Genomic DNA, 17379 nt, shown 5'->3' with positions numbered 1-17379 from the left:
CCTAAAAGAGTCTCCTGTATTTTTCTCCTGCCTGCTTTGAATGGACCTTCTGATTATTTCAGGTTTTTCTCCCTGTTTTTTCTTCTTCTATAGAGAATACGTTAGTGTAGACCTGAAAATAGTTGCATAAGGTTCCTTATTCTTTATGACTGTTCTAATAACGTCTACTCTGAAAGAGACATCACATTTTGACTCAGAGGTTGTTACATTTAATAAAGGATGCGTGGATCTTTCCAAATGCTGTGTAGCTCTAGAAAAAGGTTTTACTTATTTTCTAGGACCCAGGGTATAGCAAGTAGTGTTTCAAGTGGTTTGTGGCTGTGAAGAGCTTGACCAATCTCAGTGAAGTACTTTTTCTCCTCATCATTCTTTTTTTCCCTTTTTATCCTTGATGGGACTTTGGAAAAATAATTATTTTTCATTAGTTATTTTCAAAACCAATTTTGATTTTTTTTTTTTAAATGAGAGAAGCTATGTGATTGCATCAAAATTGCTATTAACAGAAAAACCACACATTTCATTTTTGAACCGAGTATTAAAATGAATTACAAATTTGCATTTTATTCTAACCTAACTCATTATACTTGCAGCTGTTTACATTACTGCAGAAAGAAAAGGACTTCAGACTTCAGTCCCCATGATATCCCATGTCTATGCTACTTAAATCTTCTTTACAGTAGTGTGATTATGAGAACCATATAAAAGGTTGAAAGTTGAATGTTTGCTTTTAAAACATTCAGCATTTGTATCAGAATTCTCCTGCTGCATCCTAGACTACGAGTTTCAGAACTCTCTTCATTTAAGAAGTTATTCTCTTTGGGGTTTTTGTCCTCTCTGATCAGGAGGGTAAACACAAGCAAGGAAGAATGGTCACATCCCAGTGCCTCCGTTGGCAATCCCCGAGGCTGAGGAAGAGCGCAAGGAGAGTTAGGCATTTAAACTGAAATATGAATGTCTCCCTGTCATTTGTTATATTGTAGGGAATAAAGCTTTTTGTTTGCATTTACAATATTTTGAAGTATCATGTGCTTTTCTTTTCCACACTCAAATGCATTACAACTTCTCTACTTCCTTCCTCTGCTCAGTTGTGATTCTTTAAATTAAAAAAAAAAAATAAATTAGCTTTTGTCAGGACAGCTGTATTGTCTCTGAACTCCTGCTGCTCATAGCTTGCAATTGTGTTCACCTGTGCTGAGTCTCTTTCTCTCAATATCAATTCCGTTATTGTGTTAGGAATACAAGTTAGATGAAAAATACCGTGTACTGTAAGCAGGATTCATACATAGCTGTTTGAACACAGGTCCTAGTATTTCTCCTGGATCTCCTTCAAGTCCACTGGTTTTCCCAAATATTCTGGCAGCAACACACTTAGTTTCTTGCTAGGTTTTCTAGCATCTTGGATTTGGATACTAATGCACTGGTAATCTGCTATAATTCTTCAGTTGGCAAGAGATAGGTGTGCTAGATTTTAATGCAGGATCTTTGAGATACACAGGAGATACAGATTTATTTCACCTACTGCATGAAACCTAGGGACTTCCTAGTATTACCTACCCATTCACGAAGAGATTATATTATCTTCAAGAGATATTTAGCAAATGCACTCCACAAAACTGCAGCAAAGAGTTCGATGTCTTTATAGGCAAAGGAAGTAAGTTGTCATTCTCAACTGCCCCTGTTAGAAAGACAAGTGCTCTGTGCCCCCTCATACACTGCGCAAGTAGCGAGAGGAGCTGTTATGACCCTCCTGTTTTTCTATAGTTCATCAGTCTTCATCCATCTTAATTGTGCTCCTGATTACTAGCTTCTGTTTCCACCTTGACTACAGTGTTTCTTTAAATTCTCATAACTTGACAAATATGTCATGCAACCAAAAAAAAAAAAAAAAAGATATCTGAAGCTTTGCCATTCCTTTAGTGATTCTGAGAGTTGTCATTGTTATTTAAAGTGGCCTTTTTCATCCTTGTGGATTTTAATACCTTCTCACATGGTACTAAGTGGATCTATTAATTTCTTATCACTTTCCCTCTGAGGTGGTTAGTATGCTTTCCATGCATAGGAAGCATGGATGCGTGATTACACTTTTTGTGTCTCGTTGCCTTTTGCTGATAGTAGTAGAAAATCAATTCTTTTTAGTCACTGTGATAGAAATGCAATTAATATATATTGAGCCAGATACACTTAAATCTCTTGAAAGATGACTATGTGGTTTTGTCTGAGTTGCGATGTGATTTAACAGCTAAGGTCACGAGCAGATTTCCCCTTTCTGTATCGCATGGCTGCTAAGGAAAAACTGCCAGAAAAAACAAACTTCAATTTACTAGCCTCTGTCTAGAGCTAGTTTTGGCAATAAAACATATAGAGCATACAGGAACAGCTGTAAGAATGTTAAATATACCACGTGACAGATTTTTGTGCAAGGTCAGCCCATCCAAAAAGTCACTGCCTCTTTACCTCCTTGAGGCACCCTTTCTGAGTATAATTTAAATGAGATTTAATTAAATTGGACTGTCTTCTCAGTCTTTTTTTAAATGGGACACCTGTCTTCCAATGCCACATGTGTTTCTGGACTTTTTATTATTACTATTTTGGGAAAATTATTGAGGCGGAAGAGCTAAGAAAAGCCAAGGAGAAGGATGGGTGATTTGTTTGGCATAACACTAGGACAATAGCATCAAGCTCTTCTGTAGCACTTGAGTGGCATTTATTATCTATGGATCCTATATTTTAGAATAAAGAATACAAGGCATGGAGTGGGGGAATTAGGTGCTCACAGTCATACAGTAGATCAGTGACAAAGGCTGATTTCTTGTCTCCTGGCCCAGGCTGCTGTTGCAGATTCACTTAACATTAACTAGCAGGGGGTGGAATTTTATTTTCAGAGGGTTGAGTAATTGTACATAACAGATTATTTTCTCCATGAAACCATGAAAAACTGAAAATTTGCAAAGTTATTTATTTTTAAATGTTATCGTTGTTCTTTAATTCATTTAGCCATATGCATCCGCGTTTCTCAGTAATTGCTCAGACAAGCACAAGTAATTAAACAAGAAGACAATAAAATCATAAAAAACAAATAATGTAGATAAGCTTTCAGTGACACTTTCAACCTACTGGAACAGTCCAATTGTTTCACAGCTTGTTCTCCATCATGGCTGAGTATTCAGCAGCTCACAACAGTTGGAGGGCTCGGCAGAGCTCAGCCCAGGTGAGAACTGAGCCGTGGAAGCAGCAGGACTTGCTCTGCTGGGATATGGATGGGGAGTAACCCTATATCATACTTCTGGGGGCACCAACTGATACTGCTGTAAATCCTCACAGAAATAGGAAGATATTTTTCTCCAGAGGTGATCTCAGAGGCGGGATATGGCACTTATGGTTAAGCTAAAGGAGAATAAATCCAACTGTGTTTAAACCTATTAAAATGTATGAATAATGTGATGCATCCAAATAAGTTTAATTACATTTTTCAAATTCTCTGTATATTCACACCCTCAATTTAAATTGTAATTCACATTTTCATTGCAATTGTTGTTATGGTTGTTACAGTAATTGGTAAGCGGTGTAGCTGAAAATGGCATAAAAGAAATGTTAGGTTAGGGGGAAAAAATATCTTTTGCAGGCTGTACCTGGGTGGTGCTGTGTGTTGGACCTTCCGTATGGTTTGCTAGACAGCATCAGAGCAGCTTCTGAGGTTCAAGGTTTTCCTCAGGTGTGATGAGGAAAGATTGTGTATACCATCACTCCAGCCCACATCCACCTTAACAATGCATATAGCAAAAGGCACAGCTTATCTAATTACTGTTCATGATTCACTTCATACTCATGGTCTTATAAGCGATTCAGACCTTCAATTTAGTATCATAAACAAACACAAAAAGGACAGAAATAGCTTCATGGTACTAACAACCAATTCTTTACATAGCTCAAATTGATTTATTCAGGTCAGAAATCAATGATGGTTTCATTTCTGCACCTGGCAGGATAACTATTAACATTTAAAACTTTCACAGACATAACTACTTTAAAAGTCATACTTCTATCTGAATATTTTATCTACAATGTTTACATGTGACAACGAAGATCATGGTAACTGAAAGAAATAAGAGTGGAATATGCTGCTGCTTATTATTTCAGTTGTGTTTACTTCATGCGTCCGGCAACATTTTGCATATTGTCACTCATAGCTTTGCCTTTAGAAGCACGTAAGCAGTTATTTTTGGCCCTGTTTCTGTGCGTATTTCACACACTAGAGAAAAATTTGATGATCTGTTCTTTTGTGTATAGAAAGCCATAAGTCTGAGTAGATGGACTAAAATTGCATGCAACCAATTTTAAAAGTGAGTAGTCTTGTATGAGTTTACTTTTTGATTTTGCTAAAGTCTAGGGAAATGTAGATAAGAATAAGTGAGAATAATTACATATTTTAAGGAGTTATTGGTCTTTTATTAGACAACAAAATAATAATGAAGAACTGTACTTTGAAAGAAATCTTACTGTCTTCTCCATGAATGTTTATGCTATTGTATCATAGCATGGCATTTTTTACCATCGTGATTTTTTATATTGTTATTGTTTTAATTTAGGTTTTTTTCTTAAGTATTTGATCATGTAATAGCTTCCACATTACTAGTTTATTGTAAAGATAACATAGATATCTAGGTATCTAGTACTAAAAATACAAACTTGATACAGAAAAAATAGGATTAAAGAAAAACAGACCAATTAGTTTTAGTGCAGGTCATTGTAATGTAACAAAAAAAATCTGCAAAGGGCGGTATTTTTCATACCTGAGTGAAAATGTGGGTTAGCTGTCATATCTCTGAGATATTGCCCAGTTACCACTAACAACATTGATTCTTCTTCCAAGGTAAAATGTATTTTTTTACTTTACTTTGACTTCCTGGCTCCATTCGGGATTAGAGACACAATTTTTGCTGTATTTCCAGTTGAATCACAGAGGAAGAAGAAGAAAATCTGTTCTTGTTCACATCTGGTATCTCCTTTACAGACCTTTATGTTTAACTGTGTGCCCAGAGACTGCCCTGCGCCTGCAACTGTCATGAGAATTATGTTTACAATGTTCTTACTTGCACAGGTACTCCCAGGTCAAAAGTTTCAGACTTGTTTAGAAGGGATACCTGGCTCTACAGATAGGATTCAAATATTTTTCTTACTTATCTGGTGATACAAATGTTGTTTCAGTTTGATTTTTGTAGTTACGCGTGCTGATAAAAGCAATGTTTGACTGAAATCATCAAAGGAGACAAGAAGTTACTGACTGTCCTCCAAGATGTGTTTTATGATCTCAGTCTCTGGATGGACAGCCACAAAACCAGGCTTTTATTCAAAGAGATCAGTGTTCCCTATCATTATAGGCAGATCAGTCAGTAATTTTGCTGCTGAAGCAGATATCAGCATTTTGATGTGGAGAAGGCAATGGGGATAATGAGTACTGGTGCTTACTGCTATGTAAACAATAGTGAATGAATATATTACTTGCAATGTCTAACTTTAATTTAAAAATGTATTAAAGCACTTCTTACCCCACTCCAATATGAATTCTGATTGAAGAGCATCAACAATGTACTTTGCCTTTTGTGTATTAATTCATTTTATTCTCTGTGCTACAGTATTCAAAAACAGATAGGCATCCTGGGCCTATTTTGGACAAAGTTATGGAGTCTAGTTTTTCAGGCCCTCAGTCTTTCCCAGAGGCCTTGTCTCCTGACAGAGGATCCCAGCCCATCAAGCAACATAGGTAAGCAAACGGCTGTCTGATGGGAGATTCGGCAGGCTGCCGAGGGATATCGTTGAACTGGTGATACGTGTGCAGGATTATTGTGCGCTGTGACTAGGAGAGATGCTGAATGATGTGGTACCAACAGAGCCTCAGCCAACTTGTTAAGCAGATGTCCAAGCATTTTCTTAACTGCAGACATAAAAGACAAGAACAATGCATACCAACTTTATCTGCATTTTTTAAAAGTCCTAGAGGAAGCGTTGAAAGACACCATCCAAGCTGTAGACACATATCAGTGAATGAAACAAGTGTAGTTTGAGAAACGATTAAAAACAAGACTTTTCTTATTGATGTTCCTGAAGATAATAAGTCGTTTGCTGCAGAAAGACATGGTTGCAAACTTTCAGCCTTTCTCACTGTTTCTTTAAACAAATAATACTTGAAATGAATAATGACTTATTTGTGAACACATGGTGGCCTTTGAAAACTAGTCTTTAAAAAGTTTGAGTGGAGGAAAAAAAGAGGAAAGTGATGCATCACTGGGTGGCATTTGGATTAGAATTCTGCTTATAGTCTTTTTGGATGAAAAAGAGTGCAGATGCTTCATTACAGGACTAGAAACCAAACTCGTGTCTCGTATAAGCAATAGTGTTGGTGGAATGGCAGTGGTAACGTCTGGTCCAGAGCATGCTGAGAATGATGAGTTGAGAAATGTTTTAGCTAAATAATCTCGAGGGGAAGACTTATTTATTAAAAGGATTTTTTTTTTTTTTTTAATTACTAAAAAGTAAAAAAGGAGGCTGGGTTTGTGTGAGGTTATGACCTAGCTTCTGTAGTATTTGGTGCATTTCCATTGCAATCTCCAGTCAGCTACATGTTCCTTCTCTTTTGAATGACTTATTTGCTTAACCTGACAAAGTGCAGCATATGAGCCAGGAAGGGATATTTTGGTCCTATCTACTTTTATCTTACTTAAGCCTTTAATTTGGCATGAAAAAATAATGCCAACTGTCATGTTAGATCCATTTCTTAGGGTTTATTCCTTATTATACAGAGGTTTTCAAAATATACTTAATAATTTACTGAACATAGATGAACTATGGAACTATTGCCTAGAATGCTTTCCACTGAAGTCCTGGGGGTGGAATTTTATCTCTATTTAGGCAGAAGGTGAGGTTAATAAAAAAACACAGTGACATTCCCTTACCTTGCATAATGATTGCAATATCTGAGTTTGAAATGTTTTAGATGCTGTGCCATGATATTAACCTAAGCTTAAAAATGTGGAAATAAGTTAAAGACTGAAAATATTCTTCTTCTAAACAGAAGAAACAAATTTCTTCTGTTTAAGAACATCACTTAAAATAAAAGCTGAATGACTCTCTAGACTCCCTGTTTTCCATAGGGAAATTACAGAATAAGCCACACTGAATTTAAAGTGAACAAATGATGAATCCCAGATTGTTCATTTTAACACCTTTGCACACAAAATCTCTCTTTCCCAGGGGGGAAACAAAACAAAACAAACAAACAGAAAAAACCCCAACCCACCAACCAAAAAAAACCCCAACAGTCATCTTATTTGCAGATGTCAAGCACTGAGCTATCTGAGGAGTCATTGCTTCAGAACTGTTTTAAAATGTGGAATGATTAGCTTTATTTATAAATAATTATTTTTGTAGTTTTATAACTTAAGATTTATTATACAAGGCCCTTGCTTTATAAAACATGCAACAGATTTGAACATTTAAGACTTCAAGGCTGTCTTTGATTTATGCACCATGTGATGGCTTCCTAATTTACTCAGATTCTTTAGTGTCTAAATAGCGTTCAGTGTGGCCAAATGATCAAATGTGGCCAGATGAGGAAACTTCTTTTTTTACTAGGATACATTATGTCCCAAACATCCCTTCATTCCATTCCAGACTTGATGTGAGCCTGGAAAAATTACAGCAGCTCTGCAGGTTTTCTGGTTTATGCTGTTGTTTTTTTATTGTTTTGTTTCTGCTTGCTTCAGAAATATTTTATTCCTCATCCAGACCTGTTTTCTCTGCTGGTGTTTTCAAGGGCACTAATGAAGGGTGGTTATTTCTTAAAATCAGGAGCTATCTATTTTCAGTTCCTAAAACCAATACCATTTAACCTGGCAGTAAGATTATGAAGGTGGGGAATCATTTGGGGGTCCTGAAATTTGACTGACAGAGATCACCTAGTTATTTCACTCCAATTACTAGGCATTAGCAGTTTTCTGTCTCTACCAACCTCAGATGCATGCAAAGAATTACTGCAGAGACCAAATTGAAAATTTGAATCTCCACTGAATCTTACTCCTAAAATATTTTACCTGTATTATGCACTGTTATTACAGTAGAATAATTTTACATCATTTGCTTGCTTGTGTAAAACAACTCTTAGTACTGTCAGAAATGGAAAGTAACAAATGTGTTTAATCAGTAAACTTCCTGTAAAGTATACAATGCACTCAAAAATTAATCTCAGATTATCTTTGATATAGTAAGAAGAAAACTCATACTGTCTTAATTTCTAACAGATAGAAACAACTTAGAGTTTGTTAATTATGTGATTGAGCTGTGATCCCTTTGAATAGCAGTTTTCTTGGTAATTAGTCATCCTGACTTTCATTCATTGATTCAGTCATCATTGATTTTAGTGGGATTCATTTCAGAGAATACCATGATGAAAGCTAAACAAAGAGGCTTTCAGCCTAGAGCAGTTGTACTGTCTTACAAAAATGTCAAAATAGGATAAACTTAGTCTAAAATTTAAAATAATTTTATGTACTTTTAACAACATGAAAGCCACAGTGAAAACATTTTTTTTTTATTTAGTAAGCATTTTACTCTTTATGCTCCTAATATAAATGATTCAGTTTAAATTAAAAGAAAGAGTAAATTAAAGTTATTCTGCAAATAAGACTATTGAATTTCAAAGAACAAGTTTTGATAAATTAAAGCCACTAACAATGTAAAGGCAGAGGAAACCTGCAAGGGAGAAAGTACAAGGAATCTGATATTCTCCCAAGGAAAGAAGATGGTTTTCTGGATTGTTCTTGCTGTATAAAAACAATAAGTGCTATACAGGAAGAAGCAAAGCAGCTGGTGGGACAGAGGTAGTATACAAAGCAGTTAGGGCCATTCTGAATGAATATATTTAATTTTTCAGTTAGGATTCTTATTTGAGGACAAGGTAGAATGGGAATAGAATCAAATATATGAAAATAGACATTACTACAATCAAAGTGGAAGTAAAATGCAGAATTCAGAGCCCTCAAGTCAAGATGGTCAAGTTAATCTTGATCAAAAAAGTCTATAAGGAGAACTGGCTCATGAAATTTCAGGTCTGGTAGCAAAATATTTTAAAATGCCAGCTGTGCCCTGTGATGATGGAATAGCAAATGTCAAATATTTAGGAAGAGGAAAAACTAGTCGAAGGAAATTAGGACCTATTATGTTGAATTAAACTAGTCAAGGCTTTAGGACAAATGTGAGGGAAGCAGATTCTTTGGGTAGATGTAAAAAAGGCTAAAAATTATTACTTTTTATTTGGTGTAGAAGAGCTAGATCTCTAAACAGGCTCAGTCAATGTTTGATTTGTTGTCACATGTCTAATGCCTTTAATGGGAGAAAGTAGAGAGGCAGAAAAACTATTATTCAGATATACAGAGGCGGTTAAAAGGTAGATAGTAAGGACTTACATTGAGAAGGTACATGCTGAACTGAAGACATTCACCAGTGGAGCACAAATGGAGCTCTCAAAAAATTAGTCAACATTGGGGACAAATTTTGTTTATTGCTTTTGTGCCTTACTTTGGCACAAAAAAAGTTGGAAACTACTGCAAAAATTAGCTAAAAGATAGATTCAGTACAGATAAGGATCTAGATATAAAGAATGAATTGAATAACTTTGAAAAGTGGCATAACAGAGGTGGATTGAAGCTCAGCAGTACTAAATACAAGGTAAGGCATTTGAGAACTACTAACAAAATTTAAGAAACAATGAGGAAGAAAATGTTCAGTATATACTGCTTGATCAAAGGATAACCAAGCCACAAAGTGATGCAGCTGTGCAAAAGATAAATGGGATGAGAGGAAGTATTAATTGAGACATACAACAAATAGATGTATACTCATAATAAATAATTTTAAACTGAAAAGAAGCTTTGAAGTTCTCAATATAGAACAACTTTCTGGAGTAGTAGCCTGATTATCAATGTAGTTTTAGGATGGAGGTTGTTCAATGCATTACAGGGAGTATATGATGAAGTTAGGGCAAATGATTAAACAGTACCACTGAGGTACCTCCAAATGCTCTGTTCCTTTTTTCTATTGTATGTATCTATTTGGCAGAACTGGGATGGTGAACAGATTATATAGGTAGTGTTGAAGGATTTACATAGAGTTGCAAAGTCCCCGATTAGCACCAGCACATACTGTTCCTGAATATGTGAATGTGTAATGGAAGCAACAGTGCTTCTGTTTCAGAAATCGAGAGTAGATTTGTAGGTCTAGGCTGGCTGCTGGAAAGTTGCTCCTGCATATGCAAAGGGAGAAGAGAGTTTTGCAAATAGCAGGCTGCAGTCTCACTCCATCACCTGGGCTGAGAACCTGACCAGCTGTAAAGGTTCATAAACATGAGCTAGGAAACACAGGTCATTGTGCCATTGTAGATTAGAATCATAGAATAGATTGGGTTGGAAAAGACCTCCAAGATCATCAAGTCCAACCCCTGATCCAACTCCAATTACTATATCATGGCACTAAGGGCCACGTCCAATCTCTTTTTAAAAACCTCCAGGGATGGTGAATCCACCACCTCTCTGGGCAGGCCGTTCCAGTGCCTGATTACCCTTTCTGTAAAGAATTTCTTCCTAACATCTAACCTAAACCTCCCCTGGCAGAGCTTGAGCCCATGCCCCCTTGTCCTATTGTTGGTTGCCTGGGAGAAGAGACCAACCCCCACCTGGCTATAACCTCCCTTCAGGTAGTTGAAGAGAGTGATGAGGTCACCTCTAAGCCTTCTCTTCTCCAGACTAAACAACCCCAGCTCCCTCAGCCTCTCCTCATAGGACTTGTGCTCAAGTCCTTTCACCAGCCTCGTTGCTCTTCTCTGGACCCGCTCCAGCACCTCAATGTCCTTCCTGAACTGAGGGGCCCAGAGCTGAACACAGTACATAATTACTTTGCAAAGACACAGGAAAAGAGTTATATTTGGGGTACAGGACACTATAGAGAAAAAAGAGATTAAACTATTAAGTTCAGCTCTCTTATGCCACAGCTTTTTTGGCATAATAATCTCCTTAAAGTCTTAGTATTATTTTAATCACATACGGCTTTGTTGAAGTCCCAAATGTTATGTTAACTTTCTCGCTTTGTGGAGCCGTCTATTACACAGGCTCCAACACAGACGCACTCATTGTGTGTCATCTTGTTCTTGTAAACAGTCTGACAACTCTTTGTTGTCAGGGCTTTGTCATACAGCATTATTATTGTTGCATGGTATTTATTGAGAGATGCTTATGTTCTCAGGTATAACAGATCCTTTTTATTAAAACTAAAAATTGGTTGAAAGTCTGAATAGTTGATCTGTACAAATGTTAGCAGTTGATAGTCTAACAGCCTAAAAATGTGGCTCCTAGGGAACATCAGAAGACACTGTCTATCTGGCATCTAGCTCTGTTATTGGAGTATATATTTACTGTTTCTGTCTTGCGAGGACGAAAACCGTGTCTTCAACACTAATATTTGTATCTCGTGAACAGTAGGTAGTAGAGTGTATAGTACAATATCTCTCTCTCTGTAGTTTTTGCAGGTAAAGAACCAGAGTATTTGCAATCAATTTTAGAGCTTTCCTTCCTCCCTCAACTTTGTATCTTTCTTTTCATGAATTACAATCATGAAAAAAGAGGAAAGAATAAGTAAAATAGATATATACACAACCATAAGCACTATTTCTGTAGCTCCATTGTGCTTATTAAACCAGAAGGGAAGGATTGGGATCCCATGGAAAGTTTTAACACTTTAATTGTCATCCTCTTGTTCATGCTTTTCATGTTCCTGTTGACAAAGTTACTTCTGAATGTGTTCATAATGTGATGTATAAACAATTTTGTTTAATAATTAAGTGAAAGTTAGTACAGGAGGATTCCCAGAGTTACTGTAAATTCACTGCAATTCTTCTCTTCATCAACATGATTAACTGCACTTGAGAGTTGTGTATCTGCCTTGAGAAGAGAATACTCCACCTGGTGAGACAGACTTTGGTTTTACTTGGTTGCTCAACCTAAAGAAAATTTTCACGCAAAATTTGCAACAATTAATCCCAAGTTCTTAATTAACTTTAGAGATGGTTTAACTACTTCTTTCAAACCATTAATTCATCAGAACTATATTTCTTCCTAGTTTACGCATTACTTGTAAACCAGTTCAAACCAGGACACTGACATTCATAGCAGCTTTGTGAAAAAGGAAAAACTTCATTATGGTGGAGTTACTTTTTCATAGAACTTTTAACAAAAATTGTTGCTGTCTTGTCTTTGGTGCTTCAAGAAATGAGCGTTATCCTGCAGCTTGCAGCTACACTGTCTGTAAATATTTCCTGGTCCTTCCTAGTGAATTTTTCTTGTCCATGACCACAAGTGGTTTTTGTTCATTTTCCCCTCGTTTTTTTCTGTCAGAAATGTTGAAAGCATAGGAACCTCACATTAGCAACAAATGGTTGCTTAAGCTCTGTTGGTGGTGGAGCAGCTGTGATCGCAGGAAGATGTTGGCATGTGCCAGATCCCTTCAGTGTAACCAGCCCACGCACCTTTTGCGGACTGTAGCATCTGGTGTTGGCTGTAGCAATGGGAGTTTCAGTGCACGTTGAAGGAAGTACAGATAAAGTGCTTACATGCATCTTTGCTACAGTTTATACCAATTATCTGAGGTATAGCTGTATGTTGCAATTACACATGCAGAGTTGCTGTGAATTTGCATATGCATATTATTAGGTGGGAGACCATGTGCTCTCATCCAATGAGGAAGATGCGCGAGGGCATCAAACCAACCACAATTAAACAATGCCTTTCTAGTTTCAAATATTTGCAATCAGTTTAAAGTCTGTTAAGTTAATCAGTTTGTTGACTTTTCTAGTACATTGATGAATATACTGCAATCAATAAAAAACCCAGAAATTCATTATCCATCATTAATTATTCATTCAGCTGCATATTTTAAGATCCCCTGCTGTAAAAATCTCAGACTCTCCTGAGCAGAAATTGACAATTTTTTTGTGATGTGGTAGTGTTATTTTACAGAAAATGAACTGTAACTCACAATTTGAACTCAGCCTTCAGAACTGAAAGGCCAGTACTTCAGTTTTTTAAAAAAGTTTTTTTCTCAGCCTTCTTAATAGCTAAGAAAAAAATCTATTTAAGGAAGCATCGAAAATCCTTGAGGGAGTGCTATTGCTATGGGTTGTTGATCTTTTCAATTAAAAAGCATCAGGAAAGCAAAAGTATGTAAGAGAACAGAGCAGAAACCATGATGGAACACTGCTAGCCTGAGCAGTAGGATAGAGACTGTTGAATTTCTTTCTAATGTTTTGACTTTGGGGAGAAAAGGTCAGTTTTAATGGAAGTGTATGTTCCAAGAGAATTTGTCCAACATATTTGGTCCAAGTAAAAACCGCTTTGGGAGTAGATGTGGCCCTAACTGTAAATAAAATTCCCATTAAGTATAGAATGCAGATTGCTTTTAAGTCACATTATAATAGAAAAAGAGAAGCAAACTTATCAAAACTCTTTTGCATAGCTGAATTTTATCAGAAGTTGAAATTATTCATGTAACCAAAAATAATGATTCTTAAAATGCATCTACAAAACCTATTTTAAAACATCCTTAAGGATATGACAGAATATTAGGTAATACATATGCATTTCTGAGACCCAGGAGATGTCAGGAGGAATAGGAGTAGCTGGAAAAATTAATAGCCAGTCACACTGTGCAGTACTTGTGACCTGTTAACAGTAGAAATAGGTTATGTCTTGCCTTAATTCTGTGTCCTCTTATTTTTGCATTAGCAACAGCTGAATTTATGGTTAATATACCAAAACTATGGATTCTAGTTACCTTTTAATTCCTGCACAAAATGGAAAAAATCCATTCTCCTGCTTTTTTTTTTGCTGAAACAGTACAAAAATGTTGTTTACAAAAGCAATTTTCTAAAATAAGTAGAAAACTATTACTTGTTTTTGTCATATTCGAGTTTGTATTATATCACATAAAGAAACAATACAGCATTTATCTATGTATAAAGAAGAAAACAACCAATGTCTCTAAATCAAGAATAAAACCATATAGAAAACAAATTTAGTTCAACATGGAGAAAACTTGCATCACAGATTATTTCTTCAAGCTGCATTTTATAAGCATTACTTCTATTTTTTCCCAATTGATGCTGTTGTATCAGGAAGCAGGACCCTGTAGGCTTATAGATGATACAGTGAGCTCTAAGTCTAAGATGTGATTTTGAGCTCAGCTGTAGGTATGATGGAGCTGTGCTGTTTATTTATACTGTCTGAGGAGTCAACTCTATATAGCAGGGTTATCGTACGCAGCATGGAAAAAAAAAAAGAAGCGTTCTGGTTGATGACAAGTTGAACATGAGCCAACAGTGTGTCCTGGCTGCCAAGAGGGCCAACCGTGTCCTGGAGTGCATCAAGCACTGCATTGTGAGCCGATCGAGGGAGGTGATCGTCCCGCTTTGCTCTGCACTGGTGCTGCCTCACCTTGAGTACTGTGTGCAGTTTTGGGCACCAGAGTATAAAAAGGATCTAAAGCTACTGGAGAGTGTCCAGAGGAGGGACACTAAATTGGTGAAGGGCTTAGAGGGGAAGCCACATGAGGAGAGGCTGAAGTCTCTTGGTTTGTTCAGCTGGGAGGAGACTGAGAGGAGGCCTCATAGCAGTCTAAAACTTCCTCACAAGGGGAAGAGGAGGGGCAGGCGCTGATCTCTTCTCTCTGGAGAGCAATGATAGGACCAGGGGAAATGGGAGGAAGATATGCTAGGAGAGGTTTAGGTTGAACATTAGGAAAAGGTTCTTTAGGCAGAGGGTGGTGGAGCACTGGAACAGGCTCCCCAGGGAAGTAGTCATGGCACCAAGCCTGACAACATTCAAGAAGCATTTGGACAAGGCCCTCAGACACATGGTCTGAATCTTGGGTTTCTCCTATGCTAGGACAAGACTTGGACTCGATGATCCTTGTGGGTCCCTTCCAAGTCACAACATTCTATGATTCTATGATTTAAGCAATTATTTTCATTCCTAGGAGAGAGGTGGTGTATTAAATATGGCATAAACAGCAGCTAACTGGGGATTATAATACTGTATTTCCATAGAGAATTTCTACTGACGTCATAGACTAACACAGCAAAGTTTATAAAAACAGTAATCCATGTGTTATTAATCCATAATCTTTTCAGAAATTTACACTTTTGCTGTGATAATTTTTACTGTACTCTTGATGTTGTTCCTAGAAGTCTCTCGTCATGCTGCAGCCCAGGACAAAAAAGTGGGATGCTACATAGAAATGCCTTTCGGAGGACTCCGCCCTTACCTCGGGGTAGGTTCAATGGAATTACAGGACCAGCATATCAACAGCTAGAAGAGTCAAGGATCACAGACCAGGACACAATACCTTGTCACGGGTAAGTAATAACATAACTGAAGTGAGCCAGTTTGTGAGTGGCTGCTGCTATGTGGTTAATCTGCTTTGCCATTACAGACCCTCCAACACTGTTGTAGTGTACTGTGGATCCTGGGTTTGTAGTACTGAAAGCAGAAGAATTTTTTCAGCATAGTGGATTTTTTAAAGTAATACTTTTTTATTTGGCTGACTGCCCTTTTTGAGCCTTTCAAAGGCCGTAAAAGGAGTGATCAGAACAAACTATAAGTGTTTGGCAATGTTACTCGTTATAACTGATGCTTTTTCTAATGGTGCCATGATTTGCAGTTCTAGTAAAATTTGCATAACATTTTTTCTTTCCATCAGCACTGGGTAAATAACAGAAAATAATTCTGAAATACGCTTTTCATGTTTTTTTAAATATGTCTATGTACATTGCGAAGTATATTTGCTGTAGACTGGAGACTGATCACTTCACACAAATTTGTCTTTGAAAATGCACAAAGAATCAAGTATTTTTCATTTTTTAATTCAACTTATTAGAATAGTGAATGTGAACTCCAACTGTACATAAGGTCTGAATTTCAGAAGTGCTCCTAAGCACCTACAGCTGCCTTTGAAGTATTTTGCAATTGCTAAGATACTTTGCATAATATTTACATATCCCTATAGATTTCCAAAGACTCTCAAGAATCAGTACAAACACATTATGTGTAAAACTAGGACCAATATCTGAAATAAAATAAAACAAGACCAGTTTCATTTGGAGACATGTGAGTCACAACTATGTGCAGTGAAGTGAACAGTTACTCTGCGAGAAAGCCACTGTACATTTTGGTATCAGAACTGGCTTTATGAAGTGCAGAACTGAGGTCACCTACATGTTTAATTTTCCTCACAGAAGAAAGGAGCTATTATAACTATCCACTCAAATTGTCTCATACAAATTTGTCTCATACAGATTTGTCTTATACTTCTTTCATTGTTACTCCTTGCATCTTTTAAGGGAAAATTTGTTTATTACTTCTTGCAGTAAATATATTATTGTTCCTTTGTATGATAATGTGTGTATAATCCCTTACAAGAATTGTGACTCCAAATGCAACCCTTCCAGGAAGAGACAGGCTAACACCCTTCCCTCTGCAATGGCAGTGTCCTGCCGCACGAGCTCTGGAGAGTGCTGCAGCCTCTTCCTAGGTTGAGAAGTGAGGTAGAAACCAGCAAAGCTTATTTACACCCAAAGTCTTATTTATGCTTCTCTAGAAAATCAGTGTGTGATATTACAAGCATCATCTTCTACTGGCCTATATTTAAAATTTGCAGTTCTGCAAAAGTTTGATATTTGGCCTGGACTGTGACCCCTTCTGGCCTCAATCCACTAAAGCACTTCATATTTTGTGTATTAGGGATGTCTGTAGAATTAGACCTTCCTAATATCGACTAACGATGGGACCTTTCTATGAAGTCCTCTGAGTGCATCAGCAGGTGATGGTGTGACATGGAGTCACAGCAGTCTGTATATCACAAATACAATACCAAAAGTCTTCAGCTGGTACCCATGGAAATTAAGTTTTAAAATGTCAATTTTAGACATGAAAACAAAAGCAATTATCTGATATTGTTTTACTATAGTGCTTTCCTGTATGAAGATTTTTGTGAAAATGAAGTCTTTTAAGAGTGTAATAAAACTTTTTGCAAGTCATTTTGTGTTGCAGCAACAAAATAATCTCTTCAACCAAAATATAAATATGCATCTTATCTCTGAACAAAAATAAAAAATAATTCAATAATTCTACTTTATGTGGGATTTTTCTAATTTAGGAAGAGGTTTCCCCCAAATCTGATGGGGGATTTTTTTACCATCTAAATGTTGGCTAGTTTCATGTAGTTGGTATTGTCTTTAGATTTCTAGCCCAAATAAAAAGTTCCCTTGTTCCCTGCAGAAATTAA

General features: G+C 36.7%; 1 protein-coding gene across 1 annotated transcript in view; it reads left to right on the top strand.

Annotated features, from left to right (window-relative positions):
• NRG3 (neuregulin 3) overlaps window positions 1-17379 on the top strand; it is a 29967-nt gene that overhangs the window by 8422 nt on the left and 4166 nt on the right. Inside the window, exons 3-4 of the mRNA XM_029083553.1 lie at window positions 5634-5761; window positions 15281-15451. Of these exons, the coding sequence (XP_028939386.1) occupies window positions 5634-5761; window positions 15281-15451 (299 nt within the window). The remainder of the gene's footprint in view (window positions 1-5633; window positions 5762-15280; window positions 15452-17379) is intronic.

The sequence above is a fragment of the Antrostomus carolinensis genome, unplaced genomic scaffold (assembly GCF_000700745.2).
Source record: "Antrostomus carolinensis isolate BGI_N321 unplaced genomic scaffold, ASM70074v2 scaffold13302, whole genome shotgun sequence".
Taxonomy (NCBI): domain Eukaryota; kingdom Metazoa; phylum Chordata; class Aves; order Caprimulgiformes; family Caprimulgidae; genus Antrostomus; species Antrostomus carolinensis.
Note: the sequence above shows the minus strand (reverse complement) of the source record. Positions and strands in the feature narration are given on the sequence as shown.